Raw genomic sequence first — 19,528 nt, 5'->3', positions numbered from 1 at the left:
AAGACCAGTTTTCTGATTTTTTAAACAAATAAAATAAAAGATAAATTAACTCTCTAATTTACATTTATTTAGTACTTTAACCATTTCTAGAATACCCAATACACAATCTGTAAATATGTTTAATGAAGACATTATGACAGAAATTATTAAATCAACACACCTTTAAAAATATGAAAACCCCCAAAAAACATATTACACATTTTTAGATTCTCCTGAAATTACCCAGAATAGCACCAAAAATCACAAAATCAAAAACTAAATTTGATTAATTATCATTTTGCTGATTTTTCATTTAACCACTTAAGCGTATATTTAAACAATATTAGAAAAATATGTTAAAAAATGCAAATACATTTTTTTTAATTAACCATTTGCACAACAAAGTATTTTTGTTGAATTTGAACATATTTACAGATAAATGTGTTTTTATCTTAAATGCAGAATATACACATATATGTATTATTTACAGGTTTGGCTTCATTACTGCTCTGAATATGTTTTTGGTTTTTTTCAGCAAATGGAAATTGTTATCAAGCATCCAGTTAATGATTAATCGATTACTAAATCAGTTCACGGTTATTTCAATAATCAATTAGATTGGTGCATCATACATCTGTTTTCCCCACTGTATTCTGTTAATATTCCCTGTATAATCGTTCACATTGCTACCACCTGCACTTTGGTTTCTGAATGGTAAGCCAACACCAAGACACGAGTCTTTTCCAGCAGCCATTATACAGCAAATACAGCAGTAAAACCAGCTGAACAAACATGCAGGAACTCCATTTGGGTTGCTAGATAACGGCGGAGTCCCGCTGGGGTTGCTAGGTGACGGGTGGAGTTCCGCTCAGGTTGCTAGGTGAAGGGCGGAGTTCCGCTGGGGTTGCTAGGTGACGGGTGGAGTGCCGCTCAGGTTGCTTGGTAATGGCACAGTTGAATGTGAGTTAACTTTTGAGAGGTTTTTGAAACAACTCATTTTCCAAATATTACTGACTTTTTGTTAAAAATAAAGGTTGGGTTGTTTTTACAAGCAGCTGAGACCCAAAATTGAAGCATAAAAAGAACAAAATGTGAATTTTAATCGAAATAATTGACCCATGTAGAAAAATTGCCATAAGTAACTTACATGAGTACAATGACTAATGTGTCTTATAACAATTGTGAAAATGTTGCAACTTGGTATTTCTACAGAACATTTTTGACTGCAGCTGATCATTTTTTACAGTGTTTCTATGAATCAACTCTGTGTTTATGTTGGCAAGCTTGAAAATCTCTGCAGCGGTTTTTTTCTTAGGCTGAGGACGCTGGATGGTAAGGCAGGCTGAGCGTTTGAGACGGGGAAGAACGCCTGAGTGTCGGTGTTGGTGGATCGGCGCCGGTCGCTCAGAGGCTGAAACGACTCCGGGCTGGGCAGCGACTCCAGGGACAGCGCCACGTTTTGGACTCCGTCCGGACGGCTTCTCTCCATGTCTCTGTCACTGCTGTAGGAAAACTCCCTCACTTCCTCTCGAAATGCGGCCTCTGTGTTTTTCTCTTGCTTGAAGAGGATGATGTAGCATTTTATTAAGAACTGACAAAACAAAATGGCGTAGGCGGAGATGACAATGACGACCATTTCCAGGGCTGGATGGTATTCGATGTCAACATTATTATAAACCGGGCCGAAGATGATCCAGGCCATGAAGTAGATCAGCATGGAGAAGGTGATGAATTTTGCATCATTGTAACACTGAGGCAACTTTCTTCCCTTAAAAGCAAGAACAAAGCAGATGATTGCTAAAAGGCCAATGTACGCCAACATAGCTCCAAATGCTGGATATAAATTCTCATCGCAGAGGCTCTGATGCTTTCTCTGGAGCTTTATAGCTTAGCCAAACGGTGCAGATCACCGCCTGACCTGCCATGCACACTGCGATTATAGCGGGGGGCTTGTAGAGTTTCTTCAGAACATCCTGGGTCACGGGGTCAAACTCAAAGGCCAAGATGATTTTAAACGACTTCACCAAGATGCAGGAAACCGACAAAGTGAAACTCAAGCCGAAGAAAACTTGTCGCGCTCGGCACTTCTCATCATTGGGTCTGGCGCCAAACAACGGCACGCTTCCAAACGTGCAGAGCAGAGAGAAAAGCAGGACGATGCATATGGGCCCGACCGATGAGCGCACCACTGGCGTATTCCAGCGAGCCAGGAAGATGACGCTAACCATTAGTGTTAGCATAGCGCCCAGAGATGTGAGTGCAAGCAGCGTGATGTGATACGGATCGCCCCATTTCAGGAACGAATCCTCTTTTTTTCACAGCGGCTGCTGCCTTCATCTGAATATTCAGTGTCTTCATCACATTTATAGCAGTGGGCAGAATCTGAAAAACAGAAATATACTCCATCATTTCCTTCAATTCTATTTTTAATTATATTGTTTAGCCATTACTCACCTGTAGTGCTTGAATATTCATTTTTGGAGCAATTTCTGCATCCATAGCAGCAAACTGGAAATTCCTTATTGGTAACCTTCATTTGGCCTCGATAACATGTGGAGCACTTGGAGCTCACTCCTTTCTGTTGACAGAAAACGTAAATAAAGAAATGTTGTTTATTCTGTCACAAGAGAAAAAACTAAGGGTGAATTTTCAAAGTCATATTTTCACAATAATATTTGTTCAAAAATTCAGAATATTGCAATTTATTATAAAATAATGGTTAAAAGAAGTAATTCAGAGTATCTATATATATATCATGACCCCCTGAAAAAGTAGGTTCATAATTTATTAGAACAATAACACACAAATTTGAATTTTACAGGGTTAGGGTTAGTTTTTTGTTTTATTTCGAAAAAGCCTCACCGGAAGTGCAGAGCCGGTCCGGACTAGCTCGTCTCCGCGGTTTGTTGTTGATGGCCGTGCAGCCATTGCCAGGCAGCGCTAAACAGAATATTCGACCTATTTAGTGAGGCTGTGCGTATTATTATTAAACAAGGGGGTATCTTCTTAATTTATAGGCTGTTATAGCGTTATTTTCGGTTTGTTTGTTTGCGTATCACGTAGGGTTAGCCTCCGTAGCTCTACGTATCTCGTGCTTAAAGGTAAGAGAACGACAGCTGCTACCTAGCTAAGAGGCTAAGGCTAGCAAGGATAATTTAGTTTAATGTGTATATTATTTTCTGATAACATGTTGCACCGCATGTTTGTTGGTATCACAGGGTATTTTAAGTGTTATATCCAGCTGGCATTAGTTATAAATAACCTGTTTAAGTATTCATATTTTAGTGAAATCAAACGAGACTGTTTAGATTTTCCACTAGCGGAAAGAAGCTAAAGCTAACAAAATAAAACCATAATACAAGCTAAAGTTTTTAAACAACAAGCATTGTGAAAACTGTTTGTTTCGAATTTGGCGTGTTTCCCTTAAGTAAATTTATTTTAAAAACAAACATATGGTCAGTGGAAGCGCAGCTAATGACTGATTATATTCTTCCTTTAACAGCTTCCTTTTAGCTTGTAATATTACTTAGATGTCATAAACACTTTCTGAAATAAACTATTTCCAATGTTTTTAGGATAGGAGAGTTACATGAGCTGACTAAACGTGTCTGTATGTAAAAGTCTAAAATCAGGTCGCATGTTTCCCTTCCAGGTTGAAAACATGTCCAGACCGAGGTCCAGATCTCCGCATTACAGGTATTTTATCTACCTGAGTCAAGTTTCCCCTCTTCTTCAAATCTAACGAAACTGGTGTGAAACATTTGTGCAGCAGCATTTTTAGTTTGGGCTGCTTTTTCTCAGAAGATATTACTGAAAGTTAATATTTTTGTCCATGTTACCCAAAATCTAAATTAAAATCTAATAAAATTGGGCTCAAATGCTTGTGCTACATTAGTACAGTAAAAATTTTCTTGTGCCGCTATTGTTTAAGGAGTTAAGAAAATTTGCGCTGGTAAATTAGTGTGCACATATTTTTACTGCACAAACAAGCCAGTTTTGTTGGATTTGCAGTAGGTGGGGTAACTTCACTCAGGTTCTTAACTCCATTTAATTCCCATAAAACTGCAACATTTATTCCTGCTTTCTTATTTTGCCACATTAGATGATGTTTGTTTGCTTCCTGTTTCAGGAGATTTCCCTGGGAGGAACCGGACTTTGATCCCCGGAAAGTAATCGCAGAACTGGATGTGAATCCTCAGGACAGGGGCCGCCACCCCAGAGAGGGTCCGGATGACTTTAGGGGCCCCTACAGGGCGGACCGGTACCGAGATGACCCGAGAAGATCTCCATACCGAGACGAGCCTCACTTCAGGCACCAGCGACACCCAGACCACGATGAGTTTGACCACTGGGGGGCGTCGCCTCACCGCGACGACATGCGTTTTGAGAACCGCAGGTTTTCCCCGCGGGATGAATGGTTTGACGACAGAGGGAATGGGCCTCCGCCGCTGCTGCCGGGCTTATCGCCCAACCCGCGGTCGGACCAGCAGCAGAGGAAGATGGGGCCGGGCTGGAGGAGGGAGGAGGTGGGCCGGGATCAGGGCGGGTTCAGAGGCTTCAGCCCCGGTATGAGGGCAGACCTGGAGAAAGGAGGGCGCTTCCCTCAGCAGCAGAACAGACACTACGACAGGAACTCGCATTTCAAACGACCACAGCGACAAACGGACGCCGCCAATCACCCGGGGTAAATCTATGGGAGCAAAATCTGGAAAATCAAGATTGCAAAGGACTCTCACTTTTCCCTCCATACCTGGAGATTCCTCACTGTCTCAAATCTTGTTAGCTTCACTAACGAGTAGCAGAGTTAGGCGTCACTGCATGTTTTACTTTTTAACCTGTTTCTGTTAGAAGTAATGCATGAATCTTCCTGTCGCTGTGTCTCCATGTTTGAACCGTGTCACCTCCTCTTATGCCACCACAGGTTCAGGGAGGAAGAGGAGGATGAGGACTTTGGGGGCCGCGGTTCCTCTGTGGACAGACCCAGAGGTGGGTTTAGAGGACGCAGTCGGGGCAGCTTTCCCCGGTTTGCCAGAGACTTTGGCATGGAGGCCGACGGGAATCGGTTCGATTATGATGCTAGCTTTGAGCGGCCGCCAAGTCCGCCGGAGCATTTCAGGAGGGAAGATGGCGCCCGGCGCCCGCATTTTCACGAAGACTCACGGGAACCTGGCCATCAGGAGCCGAACAGGAGGAGCCCTGACTCTCACAGCTACGGTAACCATGGAAACCAGCGTTGGAGGGGGCGAGGGCGGTACAACCACGGTCCGAGAGGACGGACCGGACCCCACAGACACCAGCTGCGGTACGCGGACTCCCCACAGGCCGAGCAGAGGCATGACTACCCCCCCTTCAGGGACGACGAACCCGGCTGGGAGGACCGAGACGCCCCGTCGCCATGGAGACGCAGCCGCTCCCAAAGCCTGGATCCAAACGAACGACCTGAACGGCCGCCGCCACCACCGGCCAAAAGGGGATGGAACGAGCCGCAAAACGATGGCATGGCGGCCGTAACCGAGGAAACGCTCACCATCAAGGTGGACATGAGTCGACCCGTTAACAAGAGCAGGTAAGAGGTCAAGCAGGGGTCAGGGGTGAAAGTTCACACTTACTTTTTCTGATAAACAAACCCAACTTGGAGGAAGAGTTTGATCAAGATGGAGCTGAGTACAACTTACCCGAGTTAATCCTGTGTGTGCTCCTTCGACTTTAAACAAACACAAGATGGACGATGAAAAGGAAGGAAGTGGTCAAGATGGAGCTGAATCTGGGGTGAGGGGTGAAAGTTCACACTTACTTTTTCTCAAAACAAGCAACATGGATGGACAAACAATCCAAACATTCGTGGATGGAGTCAAGATGGAGCTGAACGCAACTCACCAAGTTATTCCTCTGTGTGGATCTTTGACTTCATCCTTTTCTCTCAAAACAAGATGGACGACGAAAGAGGAAGAGATTGGTCAAGATGGAGCTGAATGCAGGTCACTCTGGGGTGAGAGGTCAAGCTTCACATTTACTTTTTTTTTCTATAACAAGCCCAAGATGGAGGAAGGGATTGGTCAAGATGAAGTCGAATGCAACTTACCAGAGTTATTCCTCTGCATCTTTGGCTTCATTGTCCTTTTCTCTCAAAACAAGATGGAGGGCAAAGAGGGAGAGAAGATGGAGTTGAACACGTTTTATGTGCTTTTCATCTGGAAGTGAGGAACAGTCAGTTCATCTGGATTAATCCCAGACGTTGTCATGGTAACATCCTCCTGGCAGATCCGACTGTCTCGTTCTCCACCTTAAAGCCCCAGTTCGTCCCACTGGTCCCAACTGGATCCATGAGGATTAATATCGTAAAGCTTCCAGTTTTAACAAAAAGGAGAAAAATATAAAATGTGCAATAAAACTTTCTGAAGTCCAGAACCTCAAGAAGTTGTGAATGTCTGAGGAAAGTGATCCAGTGGATCTGGACGAGACTTTGTCCTCTTTACAAGAATCATGTCCGATTCAAACTGTTGGCTCAGCTGACCTGAAACTTCCTGCTGGATTTTATTTCACACTTTGTTTTTAATCTGGATTAAATCCTACTGGACGAACCCTCCAGACGATTCGTTCTGCTGTGATGGACTCCAACATGGCGGAAAGCTTCACTTCAGAGTTGATGTCAATTAATTAACCAATCAGTCGAGTTTATTGTTATAACATATTTCAGCAACAAAGTGCTTTACATCATAAAAACATCACACAGCCAGAGAGACCACTGACCAGGTCTGGCTGAGCAAATGTTTATTTCTCCCTGATAAGGTGGAAGAACAGGAAGCAGTCGATTCCTGCAGAGCTCCAGTTCACCCATTAACCAGGATTCAACCCTCACTGACCGTAGAATGGTCTCATGATGTCCAGGTTGGAGATCCAGAACCTGGAACTTGGTTCTGTTGCAAAGAAACCTGGAGATCATCTTCTTCTGGAAGCTGGAACTGGAAACATGTCGGCCTCTGTAGTCTTCTGCTTCGTTTTCTCTCAAGTTGAACATGAGATTCCCAGCAAAGCTGCAAGAGGGACGAAGAAACCTGATTGGTTGCTGCTGAAATTCAAACCTGTTCTAACAGGAAGTTCTTGGACCTTTTAAAGATCACATTGGCTGAAAAACTGGTGAGAAGAAACCTAAAGTTGGACGATCGCAAGAAGGAAAATGGTAGAAATCAAATGGGAATCAATCATCTAAGGCAAGAAGCTTCATTTTTAATGACTTAACATCCAAACGGGACAGAAGCAGATCACAGAAGTTCTGCCTGATCCATTTTTAACAAAGGTTTCTCAAAGTGACAGGATCTGGAATAATAAAAGGCCTAAACATGGCCGATTGTTCTTCCTTCACTCTGAAACACCTGGACGACGAAACATAAACGATCCAAACTGCTGGATTTTTAAATAAAATTAAGCATCTATTGATTTTAACAAACATTTTCATTCATACATAAATTTAACCTCAGACAAAACACACATTTAAAGGATGAAAATGGAAAAGATCACATAAAGACCAGAGATTCTTTGGACACGGCCTCTTCGTTGAGTTGGAGATCGTTTTGTGTGAAAGATTACCAACAGTTCATCAAGCTGCTGCTTATTAAACAGATTATTTTCTCTATTATGAAATTCCACATAATGTTTGTTTCTTCCATAAAGATGCAATGTAATGTCTAACTTCCAAAAACATAAATTTGAATTCAAGATGGATATTTAAGATTCACATCTTCACCAGTCATCGGACCAATCACGGTCAACGCAGCCTTCCAAAAGGATAATACCTGACGACCCAAACGGACCTTTACTGGACAACGTCCACCTCATCTTCTGGGATCAGGAAAATAACGACGATCCAAACCCGATGATGAAGCAGAAAATAATCTGTTCTAGTTTCTCAAAGGAGAAAGTTGAAATCAGGAGGTTTCAGTCGACAGATTTCTACCGCTGCTGATTCTGAAAAATCAGGACCTGAAGAGAAAAGATCTTCAATCAAGACAATAAAACAAAGGATGGATAATTATTGTGCATCTGATGACTAAACACCAACCTGCTAATCAAGCGTTAGCGAATCGCCCCATGATCCCTAAAGAAACGCCTGTCGGTGTTTTTAACCTAATCGGTGAGAATCACGGCTGACAGAACGAACTCAGGGAAAAACCTGGAAGTTCTCCATTATAAAACTCAACAAATGAAGGAGCTTAAAAACAAAGTCTTAGAGTTGAATAATGTTGAGGAAGAAATGGATCCAACATGATGAAGAAACGGAAACAATCTGGACCTGAGAGACGATCCAGCAGAACCTCCTCACTGAGGAAGAGGAAGATGATGAAGAGGAAGCCTGATCCTCCTCTGAGATGCTTCATTCTGGCTGGAAAGCCATTTAATCTGGACAAGAACGCCTTTAATCTGGACCAGAATGCCTTTAATCTGGACAAGAACGCCTTTAATCTGGACCAGAACGCCTTTAATCTGGACCAGAACGCCTTTGATCTGGACCAGAACGCCTTTAATCTGGACAAGAACGCCTTTAATATGGACAAGAACGTCTTTAATCTGGACCAGAACGCCTTTAATCTGGACAAGAACGCCTTTAATCTGGACCAGAACGTCTTTAATCTGGACCAGAACGCCTTTAATCTGGACCAGAACGCCTTTAATCTGGACCAGAACGCCTTTGATCTGGACAAGAACGCCTTTGATCTGGACCAGAACGCCTTTAATCTGGACAAGAACGCCTTTAATCTGGACCAGAACGCCTTTAATCTGGACAAGAACGCCTTTAATCTGGACAAAAACGCCTTTAATCTGGACAAGAACGCCTTTGATCTGGACCAGAACGCCTTTGATCTGGACAAGAACGCCTTTAATCTGGACAAGAACGCCTTTAATCTGGACAAAAACGCCTTTAAACTGGACCAGAACGCCTTTAATCTGGACAAGAACGCCTTTAATCTGGACCAGAACGCCTTTAATCTGGACCAGAACGCCTTTAATCTGGACCAGAACGCCCACATGAGATACTGAAAGAAGTGTGAACTTTCACCCAGACCTGAACTCACCTGTTAGCCGTACCTGTCCGTAGAGCCCCTCTGCGCTGGTTTAGCTAGCCTGTTAAACAAGCAGCCGATCCTCACAGTTTGACTCATGAAAGCTAAAGTTAGATGTGGAAATCATGAGAGGAAAGGTGAGTTTATTGGGTAAGGTAAAAGTCTTTCTGCTAATTATAATATTCCTCATAATTAGCATTTAGCTGTGATTTGTGTTGAGAAAAGTCAACGTTTGGTCTTTCAGAGACATTTTAGACGTTAAAATGTCTTTTTAGTTGAATTTGAAATTGGCAGTATTAAATAAAATCAACTTTTTTGATCTGTAATGTTTTTCCAAAACAAACATGGAGTGTTGTTTTAATTCCTTAATGCATGTTTGAGAAATCATCTAATCTCCATGGCAACCATTCAGCTGCAGAACACCTGGGTGGATCTAGCTCTGCCTTCGACATGCAACTCCTTCAGACTAGCCAGCAGCAGTTAGCAAACATCTGCTGAGATCATAAGAGCTACTTTTCAGAGCAGCGCTGCTGAAAACGTTAAAGGGTTAATGGAGGAGGAGCTGATAGAGACACAGGCCCGATTTAAAGGCCTGACAAATTTCTTTTAAGTTCATATTTGATATGTTTTTACAACTGAGGTGCCTGTAAACCTCATCATGCTGCCCCGTTAAGGCTGACGGCAGTTTGAATCTAGATGAGCGTAGAAAGGAGTGGCTCTCTGTTCTGCTGACGGCTCGGTCTCGTCCGGCAGCGCGCTCTGCTACTCCTCAGACCGCCAGCTGTCTCTGGACCTGGTCAACGTGGGCCGTCAGCGCCTCGACTTCCTGCCCCTGCTGGAGCATTCAGGGACGTACCGGGAGAACGCCGCGCACTCCGGGACGTTTGCTCAGGAGATCATCACGCTGGTGCACTTTGTCAAAGGTTAATGTGCATTAAATACTTTATAGGACCGGATAACCGGAATATTTTGGGGAAAAGTTGTTTTTTAATGGGGAGCTGTTATGAAAAATGAACATTTTGCTCCTTTTTGTTCTTCTGTTTTGGTTTCTACTTCCTAAAACAGACCAAGCTCTTAAAACACCAAACTGGTTTTTGGCCAGTTTTGGTTTTGCTTCCATCGAATCAAGTTAAATTGAATTATGTTTTTAACTTGTATACAGTACAGTCCATGTTGTTCTGAGTCTAATGTGTCACTTCCTGTCTCCACAGAGCAGTACTTCCGGGGTGACGGGGTCACCCTCACCGAGCGCTTCTCTGCGCCTCAGAAAGGAGGCTACACCGAAGACGAGCTGGAGGAGCTGACGCTGCACCAGAGGTTCAGCTCCAACAGGTCGGGTCACGTGACCTCATGTGACGTCACACTTCCAGAAACTTTGTAACTGACAGCCATCTTGGTAGGCAGTTGCTATGACAACAATAAACAACTCAGAAGATTAGAACTAGCTCCGTCCTCGTTCCTATCCAACTTACAAACAGTGTAAATACATTACAGCTACATGAGCCTCTACTCACCTCGGTGTAACACTAACAGAAATATCAGTCTTATTTACTGCAGTACTTAGCAAACGTAGCTTAGCTAATGTAGCTTTTATCTGCTAGCTAAGACGAACATGTAGCCTATGTGCTACATGGACTCTGCCAGTTATTCACACAAAGAGTTCGTAGGTCATTTACAAACCTGTTTGAGTGTTTCTGTGTCCGAGGATTTCAGGCTCCATGTCGTCAACATTTAGATCATCGTAGATCGGAGGCACTTTCTGTTTCCTGGGTCGATCCTGACGGCAGCCATCTTGTTGACATACTTTTCTCTTCCACATTGGTCATTAGCATCAGCATGTTTTGTTCTTGTTGGTCTGGAAGCCGTGTGGTTCAGCGAGGCTTTGCTGCGTTTGCCTACCAAGATGGCGGCGGATCACTTCCTGTTCAGACCTGTACTGACTGCTGATGCGACGGCGTGACGTTTTGTTCTGGTTCCAGAGGCTTCAGTCTGAACATGGACTCTATTCTGGATGATGAGGATGACGAGCCGCTCTTCTTCAGACAGATGAAGGTGGGGAGGGAGCTGGTGAAACTGGTGAAACTGGTGACGGTTACTGGTCTCTTACACACGGTTCCTCCGCTGACAGGAAGAGAGCAAGCAGCCGCAGCGAGGTCCAGGCGACCTCCGGCACGACCTTGAGCGGCGGCGTCAGGAGAAGCTGGAGGCGGTGAAGGTCACCATCGAGGGCAGCAGCTTCTCCCAGCATTCCCAGCATTCCCAGTGGTCAGTTCATACTGGAAACCTGTAACCAGGATGAAAACACGTGGCTAACGCTCGTTTGTTTCAGTGAGCCGGACCTGACGCCGCCGATGGACCCGGACGGGTTCTGGCCCGCAGAGCAGAACCGCAGGAGAGACGGCGGCATGGTGAGGCGCACAGGAAGTCAGCCGCTGCTCACAGGAAGTAGAAATCCGCCAACATGGTTGTGTTGTGCTGCAGGGATCCAGGAGGGGAGCGTTTCACCGACCCAACATGGCAACGCAGCGCAGAAATAATCAGTTTGGAAACCAGAGGCAGAACCTGCACAGCAATCCGGCAGGTAACGCTCAACTTCCTGGTCCACCTTAAAACACGATTTATCGGCATTAACGTATCGGATCGGCTGATGTTAACGGTGATTAATTGATTAATTAGATGATAAAATTGGTGAATTCTACAGATTTTTAATTTAGCAACTTAAGACATTTAAAAGATGTAAATAAACAGATTGAATCACTTTTTACAATTAGAAAATAAACATTTTATTGCCCAAAATGCAGCAGTTTAACATTCCTTTAATGATTTTGAGTCGGGTAAAACAGATTTACAGACTAACATTTTTTATATACAAAAATATACAAAATAAATATATTCAAAATCTATATTTATTTTATAGAGTTTTGGCTTCATTAAAGCTCTGAAATGATTTTTAATAAATTGTCTCTACACTCCAGTTAATGATTGATTACTGAATTAGTTCAAGATTAATCATCACTATTATATAAATATTAATAGTTGTTATTTTTACTAATATTCACAATTCAAATACCATAATATATGTTTATTTAACCATTTGTTTGAGTAAAAGGTTTTTATTTTATTTGGTTGTTTTTAATGTGACGGTAATGAGAAAAACAAATTAATTTCTGAAAACTTTTCTGCTGTATTTTTTTAGTCCATTTTTAATCAGGCTTCTGCAGGACACCAATTACAATTTAATCTAATTTTTGTATTAAACATTGGAATTTATTTCTTCACAATAAATTAGAAATATATGATAAAACGCTCAGAAAATATTCATTTCTTATGTTTAATGGACAAAATATTTTTTTTCTCATGTTTTTATTTTTTCATTTTTTGTGAAGTTTGTATTTACAACTAAAAATGAATTAGTAAATTACTGAAATTTAAATGTATTTTTTAATTTATAATTTATTTAACACCAGTAAATGTTGATAATGTGGCAGTAAAAGTTTCAGAACAGAATATTTTGATTTGACAGAAAATTTAGCAAAAATGTTCCACATTTTCTGATCAGCAGAATAATTCTAACAGTAACTTCACTTTTTATGGTGAAATATTAATAAAATGATAAATTATTGTTTGGTGTCTGATAACATGCTGGAAACATTTGAACTGGTTCTTGTTTTCAGGTCCAAACTGGTGATCAGGTTCTGAAGAGCGACTCTGTAAACATGGAGGTCAGCAGGAAGTCAAAGGAAGTACTTCCTGTTTCATCAGCATCTAACTGAGCTGCAGACGGCGGTTTATGTTCTAGCTCTTCTAGTTCTATCTTCTCCTGTTTTCTGTTTTGAGGTTTAAATCTCCCAGCATATCTAGAAAGTTATTTTTAATAAAATAGACGTGAAAAATCTTGGATTCTTGTTTCTATTTTTTCATGTTAATCAGGATTTATAATCTGAACAGATTATACCAGAACAAAACGAACCACTCATTTGTCTGTGATTATTCTGGGACTTTGAGTCGAATCTGAAGTTTTTACTTAAATTTAAATTCAAAGTTCTGGTTCTCATAATTTAATGCTAAGATTTCCAAAACTGATATTCAAGTTATTCTTGTAAATTTCAGTGTTTTTATGGCTTCATTTCTGTTTTATTGCGACTCGAGACGTTAATATTTTGATTTTATTTCTAACTTTATTACATTTTTACTCTTTGCTTTATGACCTTTTAAAATTTTCTTCCTTTTTACACTTTGTTGTAAAATAATTGATGTTCAGTTGGTTTATCTGAAAATCTGTCATTTTGTAATTTATGGATAAAACATTTGAAGTTGGAAGGCAATTAAAAAAAATTTAATTGTGGGAGTGAAAAGTTGGATTAATTCCCTAATTATCTGCTCTTCCTCTGAGCTCAGTGGCGCCACCATCAGTCCGGTTCAGGAAGTGAGAAACCGCCACACCTGGTGAGAGGAGTTAAGATCTTTATTGGAAACCCGGCAAAACATCATCGCACATCTGCATCCAAGTGGGACAGAGCAGAGGCTCCCAAAGCGCAAACAGGAAATAAAAATAATCTGCTATAAGCTCATATATAATCTGACTCTGAGGTGTGTGAAAGATAAGCTCTGAGTGGACTGGGAACACTGGGAACGTTGGGAACCTCTGGTTTCACCGCAGAGCGAGCCGACAGAAAAAAAAAAGGTAAAGAAATGTCAGACTAAGGAGGAGTCGCCTTCATGGTTCAGTCCAGAACCGGTCCGGTTCCGCCGACTCAGCACTTTATCAGCAAACCGACACATTCGGTTCAGTCTCTAAATCCCACATGCTGTGAAATTAATCATAAATACATTTTCTTTTTTTAATAATAATTAAAAAAAAAGATGGCGTGTTTGGAGAGAGAATGTCAACAAAACAAAACAGTTTTGAGGAGGAAAACGGAAACGCTCCGTCGTCCCGCCGCAGCGTCTCACTTTCATCCAGAACCAAAACTACAGATGGAGTAACCAGACAGAACATTAATAAACCGGGTTTGGACGTCACAGGCTCATCTTTAATATTAATAATAATAAAAAAAAGGTGATTATTTGCAGAATCGGCTCAAAACATCTCAATTGGAGCTTCTGTAGTAAAATCCTGCCTTCCTCCTTCAGCCGCAGCGTTTTAGATCTGCAACATGAAAACAAACAGACAGATTATCATCAAACTGAGATAAACTACAGTAAACCTTTTAACTTCAGATGATGAAGAACAATAAACCTTCACTTTTCAAAATTAAATTAAACTTCCTGAGAAATGTGAGCAAAACTTTGAGCTTACATCATCGATATCTTCATCATCGTCGCCGATGTCGTCGAACTGGATCTCGTCGTCGTCTCCGGGTCCGAAAGTGTCCGTCTCGTTGATTTTAGCTGTGAGGAAGAAGAAGAAGTCAGAATATTTGACAGCCTGGCTGCAGGTGGCATTTTATTTATTTTTCTGCGTTAATCAGTGTTGGGACGACGGTTCCCTCTGGTTTCAAACCGTCCATCAGATCCCAGCATCTTTCTAACCCAACGGACAGACAGACATTTAAAACCGTAACGATTCCCAGTAACGGAACCGTCTACTGGTTCTACTGATGACCCACTTTAAACTCACCGTGTTCTGGAAGTTCTCCATAAGCCTTCAAACTCCGAGCCTCGTCTGCGTTGTACTTCAGGATCACGTCGGCTTTGTTGTCCTTAAAAAAAATTTAGAATCACAAAGCTGTTAGAAACGGTTCTGATCCGGTCAGATTACCGGAACATAAAACCAGACAGAAACCCAGTCAGTGAAGGAAGTCAAACTGGTCCCAGTTGCTCACCTGGTAATCCCTCAGCCCCACCAGGATGATGTCAGACGTGTTTATCCAGACCTGGAGGACGGAAACAAAGAGGTCAGCCGGGGTCAGAGGAGGTCACACGACCTCTGTGACCTCTGCACAATCGACCTGCCGCAGTGCCGACTCGGCGGTTCTCCTACCTTTTTCCGGAGTTTTCCTCTGATGTGGCAGAGCCGCTTGGTGCCGTCGAAGCACATGGCCTCCAGGCGGCCGTTCCCCAGCATCTTGATCACCTGGGCGTATTCTGGAAGAGACCAGCGCCGCGTCATCGGATGTTTCAAACGCCTTAAAACTACAGGAAACAGGAAATGGTTTCGTTTTGCTGACGGCGGTGGTCGGGGCGCCAAGCCGGCCACCCAGCGGCGGGTTTAAAGGAAGTTTGAAAATATCACTATATGTTTATTTAAAGATATTATTAAAACCTAAACACCAACTGAAAGTCTTAAAAATAGAAAACGTTCGTAGAAAGGAGTTTTCAGCCTGGTGGCTGGAAAAACTCAATTTAACTAAATTTAACTGTTTACAGATTAAAAACCTCAGTAATTTCAGCTGACAGATAAATATTTTATTTTCTAGTACTTAGGTGCCTCGCCCCTTTCTGGTATCACCCTGGGCAACTGCCCATATCAAAAACTGACACTGTATTCAAAGAAAGTCTCCCCGTCTCCAGATTGATGTGCAACACGTTGACAGACAAAAAGTTACTTTGAAAAGTAGGACAGAAACGATTAATCGTGATTAATCATCTCTGGTTCCGGTTCTGGCCGTTTGGATCAGCAGAACTCACCCTGCCCGTCCTCCTTGAACACCAGCTCTCTCTTCTCGGACTCATTCTCGTTCTTTCCACGTCGCCGGTTCTTTCCTCCTTTACCTGCAGGCAGAGCAGAAAACCATCAACGCTTCACACCGGAAACCTGAACGCAGCGCCGGCTTCCTGCCGATCAGCTGAACATTAAGATATTAAGATTTATAGATGATCTTGTGTCTCTAATCTTCTCAGCAGCTGATTATTTCCGTAAAGTTTTATTGAAATTAGACAAAAGTTTATAGAAACCAAATCATGACTGGATAGAAAACATCAGAAGGAAAAGGTTTTATATATGAATAGGAAATAAATCCACTTATTAATTAACCAAATTTCAGGGTTTTGAAGATTTCATTTCTGGAAAATCTGGGTTTTATTTGGAGTGAAGTCGGGGCGGCCATCTTGTTTTACATCTTCTGTTTATTTAGACTTTGAATTCAGGTCAAGTCCATGACAGAAGATAAGGGACGAGTTAAGTTTGTTTTTTGAGGACAAAGTGTGGCCTGGGGGCCATTTGTGGCCCCTGGACTGATTTTGTTTGGCCCACGACTCAAATTCAACATAATACAAGTTATTAAGCTTGGTGTATTTTTATTTTTTCATTAAAGTGACTTAAATCTTGTTTTTGTTGCTCAGAATTGGCCAAAAATGTTTAATTATTTTCAGTCTTTAAAAATTCACATCTTTGTTTTACTGAAGCAAATCTGTAAAATTATTTAAACGTTTGGATCTAATTTACATCTGAAAAAAAAAAGACAACTTTACTCATTTAATTAAATATTACAACTTAACTTATTGTTGTGTGGATTAAACCAAACTCAGTATTTTGTTGGTTCTTTCGGCCTGAGGGTCATTTTGGCCTTTTTATGCTTCCCAGATTAAATGAAGCTGAACTGGGAGGAAACTGGGAGGAAACTGGGATTAATGCAAATGACACAACCTGCAGATAACATGATGAAACTGTTCATTAAGCTCCGAGTTATTCATGTCTGTTTATTATGGGATTTAATAAACTTCTTCAGACAAGGAGTCCAGAAGTTTCCATCTCTGACTCTATCCTGACCTTTCACCTTTAGAGCCTCCAGTTATCAGATTCTGGGTTGTAGAAACAATAAATTCATACAGGAAACTAATCCTACTCTGACGTGTAAAAATAAAAACAGCTGCTTTGAGTTAAATCTCTAAAGTGTGGAAGGCCCAGAGGGCCAAAAAGCAGCAGAATTTGCCCTTTTATTGTGAAATGAGTGAATATTTATCTGTGGATTAACAATAAAACGGTCAAATAAAAACTGACAGGTTATGTGAGGATGATAAAAGGACGCTGTTTAAATCTAAATTCTGAGTTTTACATTTAAAGTAAGAAATAAAGTCTGCAAACATGAAAAGACATATTTCAATACACAGTTTATTTTTTGTTTTGTTTTTCAGAATTATTCTGATTATTATAAACAGAATTTGGATAAATGCTTTTAATCCTGTCAGACTGTTTATTCAGGTTTTAAGTACATCTTTTATCTTTTTTGTCCATTATTTTAGAAGAAAACATTTTAACATTTAACCAACTAAAATATATGATCTAAAGCTCTTTATAATTAAAACTTATTATACAAAACAGAACATTTCAAATGATGAACCCTGAGCATCGTCTTCATGGGATTGTTTTACAATGACTTCAGTCAGAGGCTTAACCAGAGCCGCTATAATACAGACTGCTACAGGAGATCCTTCCTTTCCACAGCATCTATAACTCTGAACCTCGGAAAACATGAATTACAACATTTAATTTACTTTTCAGATCAATAATTTTTTTTATTGAATCTGAAAATTAACTATAATAAACATGTTTTCAGAAAGTCCAGAGATCTATTGATCAAAACCAACTTTAAAGATAAACTTTGACTCTACAGAAGTAAAATAAAGACATTTAAACATTACAGCTAAGGTTAAATGGGAGTTTTGTCGTTTAAACTTATTTAAAATATCACAGAAGTTGGAGCTTAAATTTGCTTCTGTAACACTAAATATCAGATAATGATTCTCTCGAGCTGATTAGCTCATATAAAACTCAACTGGACGCTGAAATAAAACCTTTACATTATTTTAACAATATATGTTTAAGCAGACGTGTGTTATTAGGTAAATTTAGATAAATTAGTGAACAGATGTCAGAAGGCCAGCCCAGGGTGGAGCTTAGCTGTGTCAGCTAGCCAGTTACGAGCTAACCGTCTCTAAATGTCAAACAGCTTCAACAGACTTAAATTAACTTAATTAATGTGAATATTCAGAGTTTATTTTAAACACGAACCCCTGATCAATAGCGCACTCCGATACCTGCTGCTAACGGAGTTAGCCGGCCCGGGTCACGTTTTTCACACGGCGGGCTAAACTACCGCAGAGCAGTAAATGCCTCCATTTTCGGCCTCTTACCTTTATTTTTGGGCATATTCCTTTACACCAGGTTCGCTTCAACCCTCCTCGGTACAACTGGCGGCTGGTAGATGTTTACAAACGTCAGACAGGATCAGATTTAAACAACTGAACGGAGCCAGAAGCTACTTGCTTAGCGCTGAGTTTCTGTCTGTGTGCGCAAGCGCAGGACAGCGCGTTCAAAACTGCAGTGCTTTATTGAAAACCGTGACGCAGCTTAGTTTGACAGGGTTAATGCAAGAGCCAAGCCGCCATGTTGGGAGTGGCAGATTAATCAGAACAGAAAAAAGAATCAAGGATTTAAGCAGGGGCAAAACATAGTTATCGTATTTAATACCAAACTTTATTTTTAAAGAAGATGAAGTCGAATTTCTTTTTAAGATATTTTGATGTCAACAAAGTTTCTATCCAGCTCTTTAAGTTTGAAATAAAAGCTTTATCATACTAGCATCTAATTTACAAGAATAATTTTCCTCAGCATAAATTCTAAATTTGGAATAACAAATATGTTAAAGATAAATCAATATTTTATGAGGAATTGTTTCAAGACACTAATATTTATGTAACCTGTGTATGAAAAAAGTTATCATTTGACATATACTGAATGTCTGGGAATTTTTAATCGAGAGAAAAGTTTTTAATATGATTCCAACTGGTTTTGTAAGGCTGTTACAAAGGAGAAGTGGAACAAATATACAAGCACCATAAACGAAAAATTAATTCAATAATGGCATTGATATTTTGGATAAAATATATGATAACAAAACTCTTAGACATGTGATTCATTATCACTCATTTTCAGTTCTATTGGATTAAAAACTTTATGAATATTAACAAGTCATTGATTTGGACTTGGACAAGTACTTGGTCACCAACTTCAAAATAATTCACCAAATATATCCAACAAATCAATTTATAAAAAAAAACATAGAAAGGACTTGGAAGCATCAATTTCACATCTAACCACTAACAAGCTAACAACTAGAAGCTAATAGCCGCTGGAAAAGCTAAGTACTTTTGAACCGGGAAAACATTGCAACCGACAGCTTCTTAAGCTAACTGCCACATACTTACAACTAAAAATAATTAAAAGCTTAAAGTTTGCTCAACTTCTCCTTTAAATGTCTGGATTTTCCAAACTGAAAAATATCTGGCTACTGCAGGTAAGATGATCACTTCTCATGACTAATACGCACAACCCCTACAGAAAACGGTAGTACCTGTCAACATTTAACTTAATTTAGAGTTATTTTTGTCTATGAAACAGCTGGACATGGGAGGTTTAAATACATTTATGATCAAATTGGTTTTATAAAAGCTCTTTTTCAGGATTTTTAACCAGTGACAAAAGAAAATAATTTAATATTTCTGAAATATCCTCATGGTTTTATTTTGATCAATAAAAAGCAAAGGCA

At 40.6% G+C, this 19,528-nt stretch overlaps 2 protein-coding genes across 4 annotated transcripts; one reads left to right on the top strand and one right to left on the bottom strand.

The window, feature by feature from the left end:
* The first annotated feature begins 1,983 nt into the window (after nucleotides 1-1,983).
* On the top strand, nucleotides 1,984-12,933 carry zgc:112982 (uncharacterized protein LOC503771 homolog). 3 transcript variants are annotated; one of them, XM_044105041.1, is made up of 11 exons: nucleotides 1,984-2,232; nucleotides 3,632-3,675; nucleotides 4,109-4,663; nucleotides 4,901-5,545; nucleotides 9,792-9,961; nucleotides 10,250-10,370; nucleotides 11,018-11,090; nucleotides 11,167-11,303; nucleotides 11,368-11,446; nucleotides 11,520-11,619; nucleotides 12,713-12,933. In XM_044105041.1, exons 1-11 carry the CDS (start codon nucleotides 1,984-1,986, stop codon nucleotides 12,724-12,726), a joined length of 2,187 nt encoding a protein of 728 aa, XP_043960976.1. In that variant the 3' UTR covers nucleotides 12,727-12,933. The 3 variants fall into 3 exon arrangements, with proteins under 3 accessions (XP_043960976.1, XP_043960979.1, XP_043960977.1); XM_044105044.1 differs by lacking the exon at nucleotides 1,984-2,232 and adding an exon at nucleotides 2,847-3,080; XM_044105042.1 differs by lacking the exon at nucleotides 1,984-2,232 and having other exon boundaries at nucleotides 3,617-3,675.
* Nucleotides 12,934-13,485: 552 nt separating this feature from the next.
* On the bottom strand, nucleotides 13,486-18,301 carry LOC122824473 (eukaryotic translation initiation factor 1A, X-chromosomal). Its single transcript, XM_044105206.1, has 7 exons — nucleotides 18,114-18,301; nucleotides 15,669-15,752; nucleotides 15,022-15,125; nucleotides 14,864-14,914; nucleotides 14,659-14,740; nucleotides 14,338-14,429; nucleotides 13,486-14,187 (listed from the first exon to the last, which is right to left on the bottom strand). Exons 1-7 carry the CDS (start codon nucleotides 18,127-18,129, stop codon nucleotides 14,182-14,184), a joined length of 435 nt encoding a protein of 144 aa, XP_043961141.1. The 5' UTR covers nucleotides 18,130-18,301; the 3' UTR covers nucleotides 13,486-14,181.
* Between the last annotated feature and the right edge of the window lie 1,227 nt (nucleotides 18,302-19,528).

This window comes from Gambusia affinis, linkage group LG21, assembly GCF_019740435.1.
Source record: "Gambusia affinis linkage group LG21, SWU_Gaff_1.0, whole genome shotgun sequence".
In the NCBI taxonomy this organism is placed as follows: domain Eukaryota; kingdom Metazoa; phylum Chordata; class Actinopteri; order Cyprinodontiformes; family Poeciliidae; genus Gambusia; species Gambusia affinis.
Note: the sequence above shows the minus strand (reverse complement) of the source record. Positions and strands in the feature narration are given on the sequence as shown.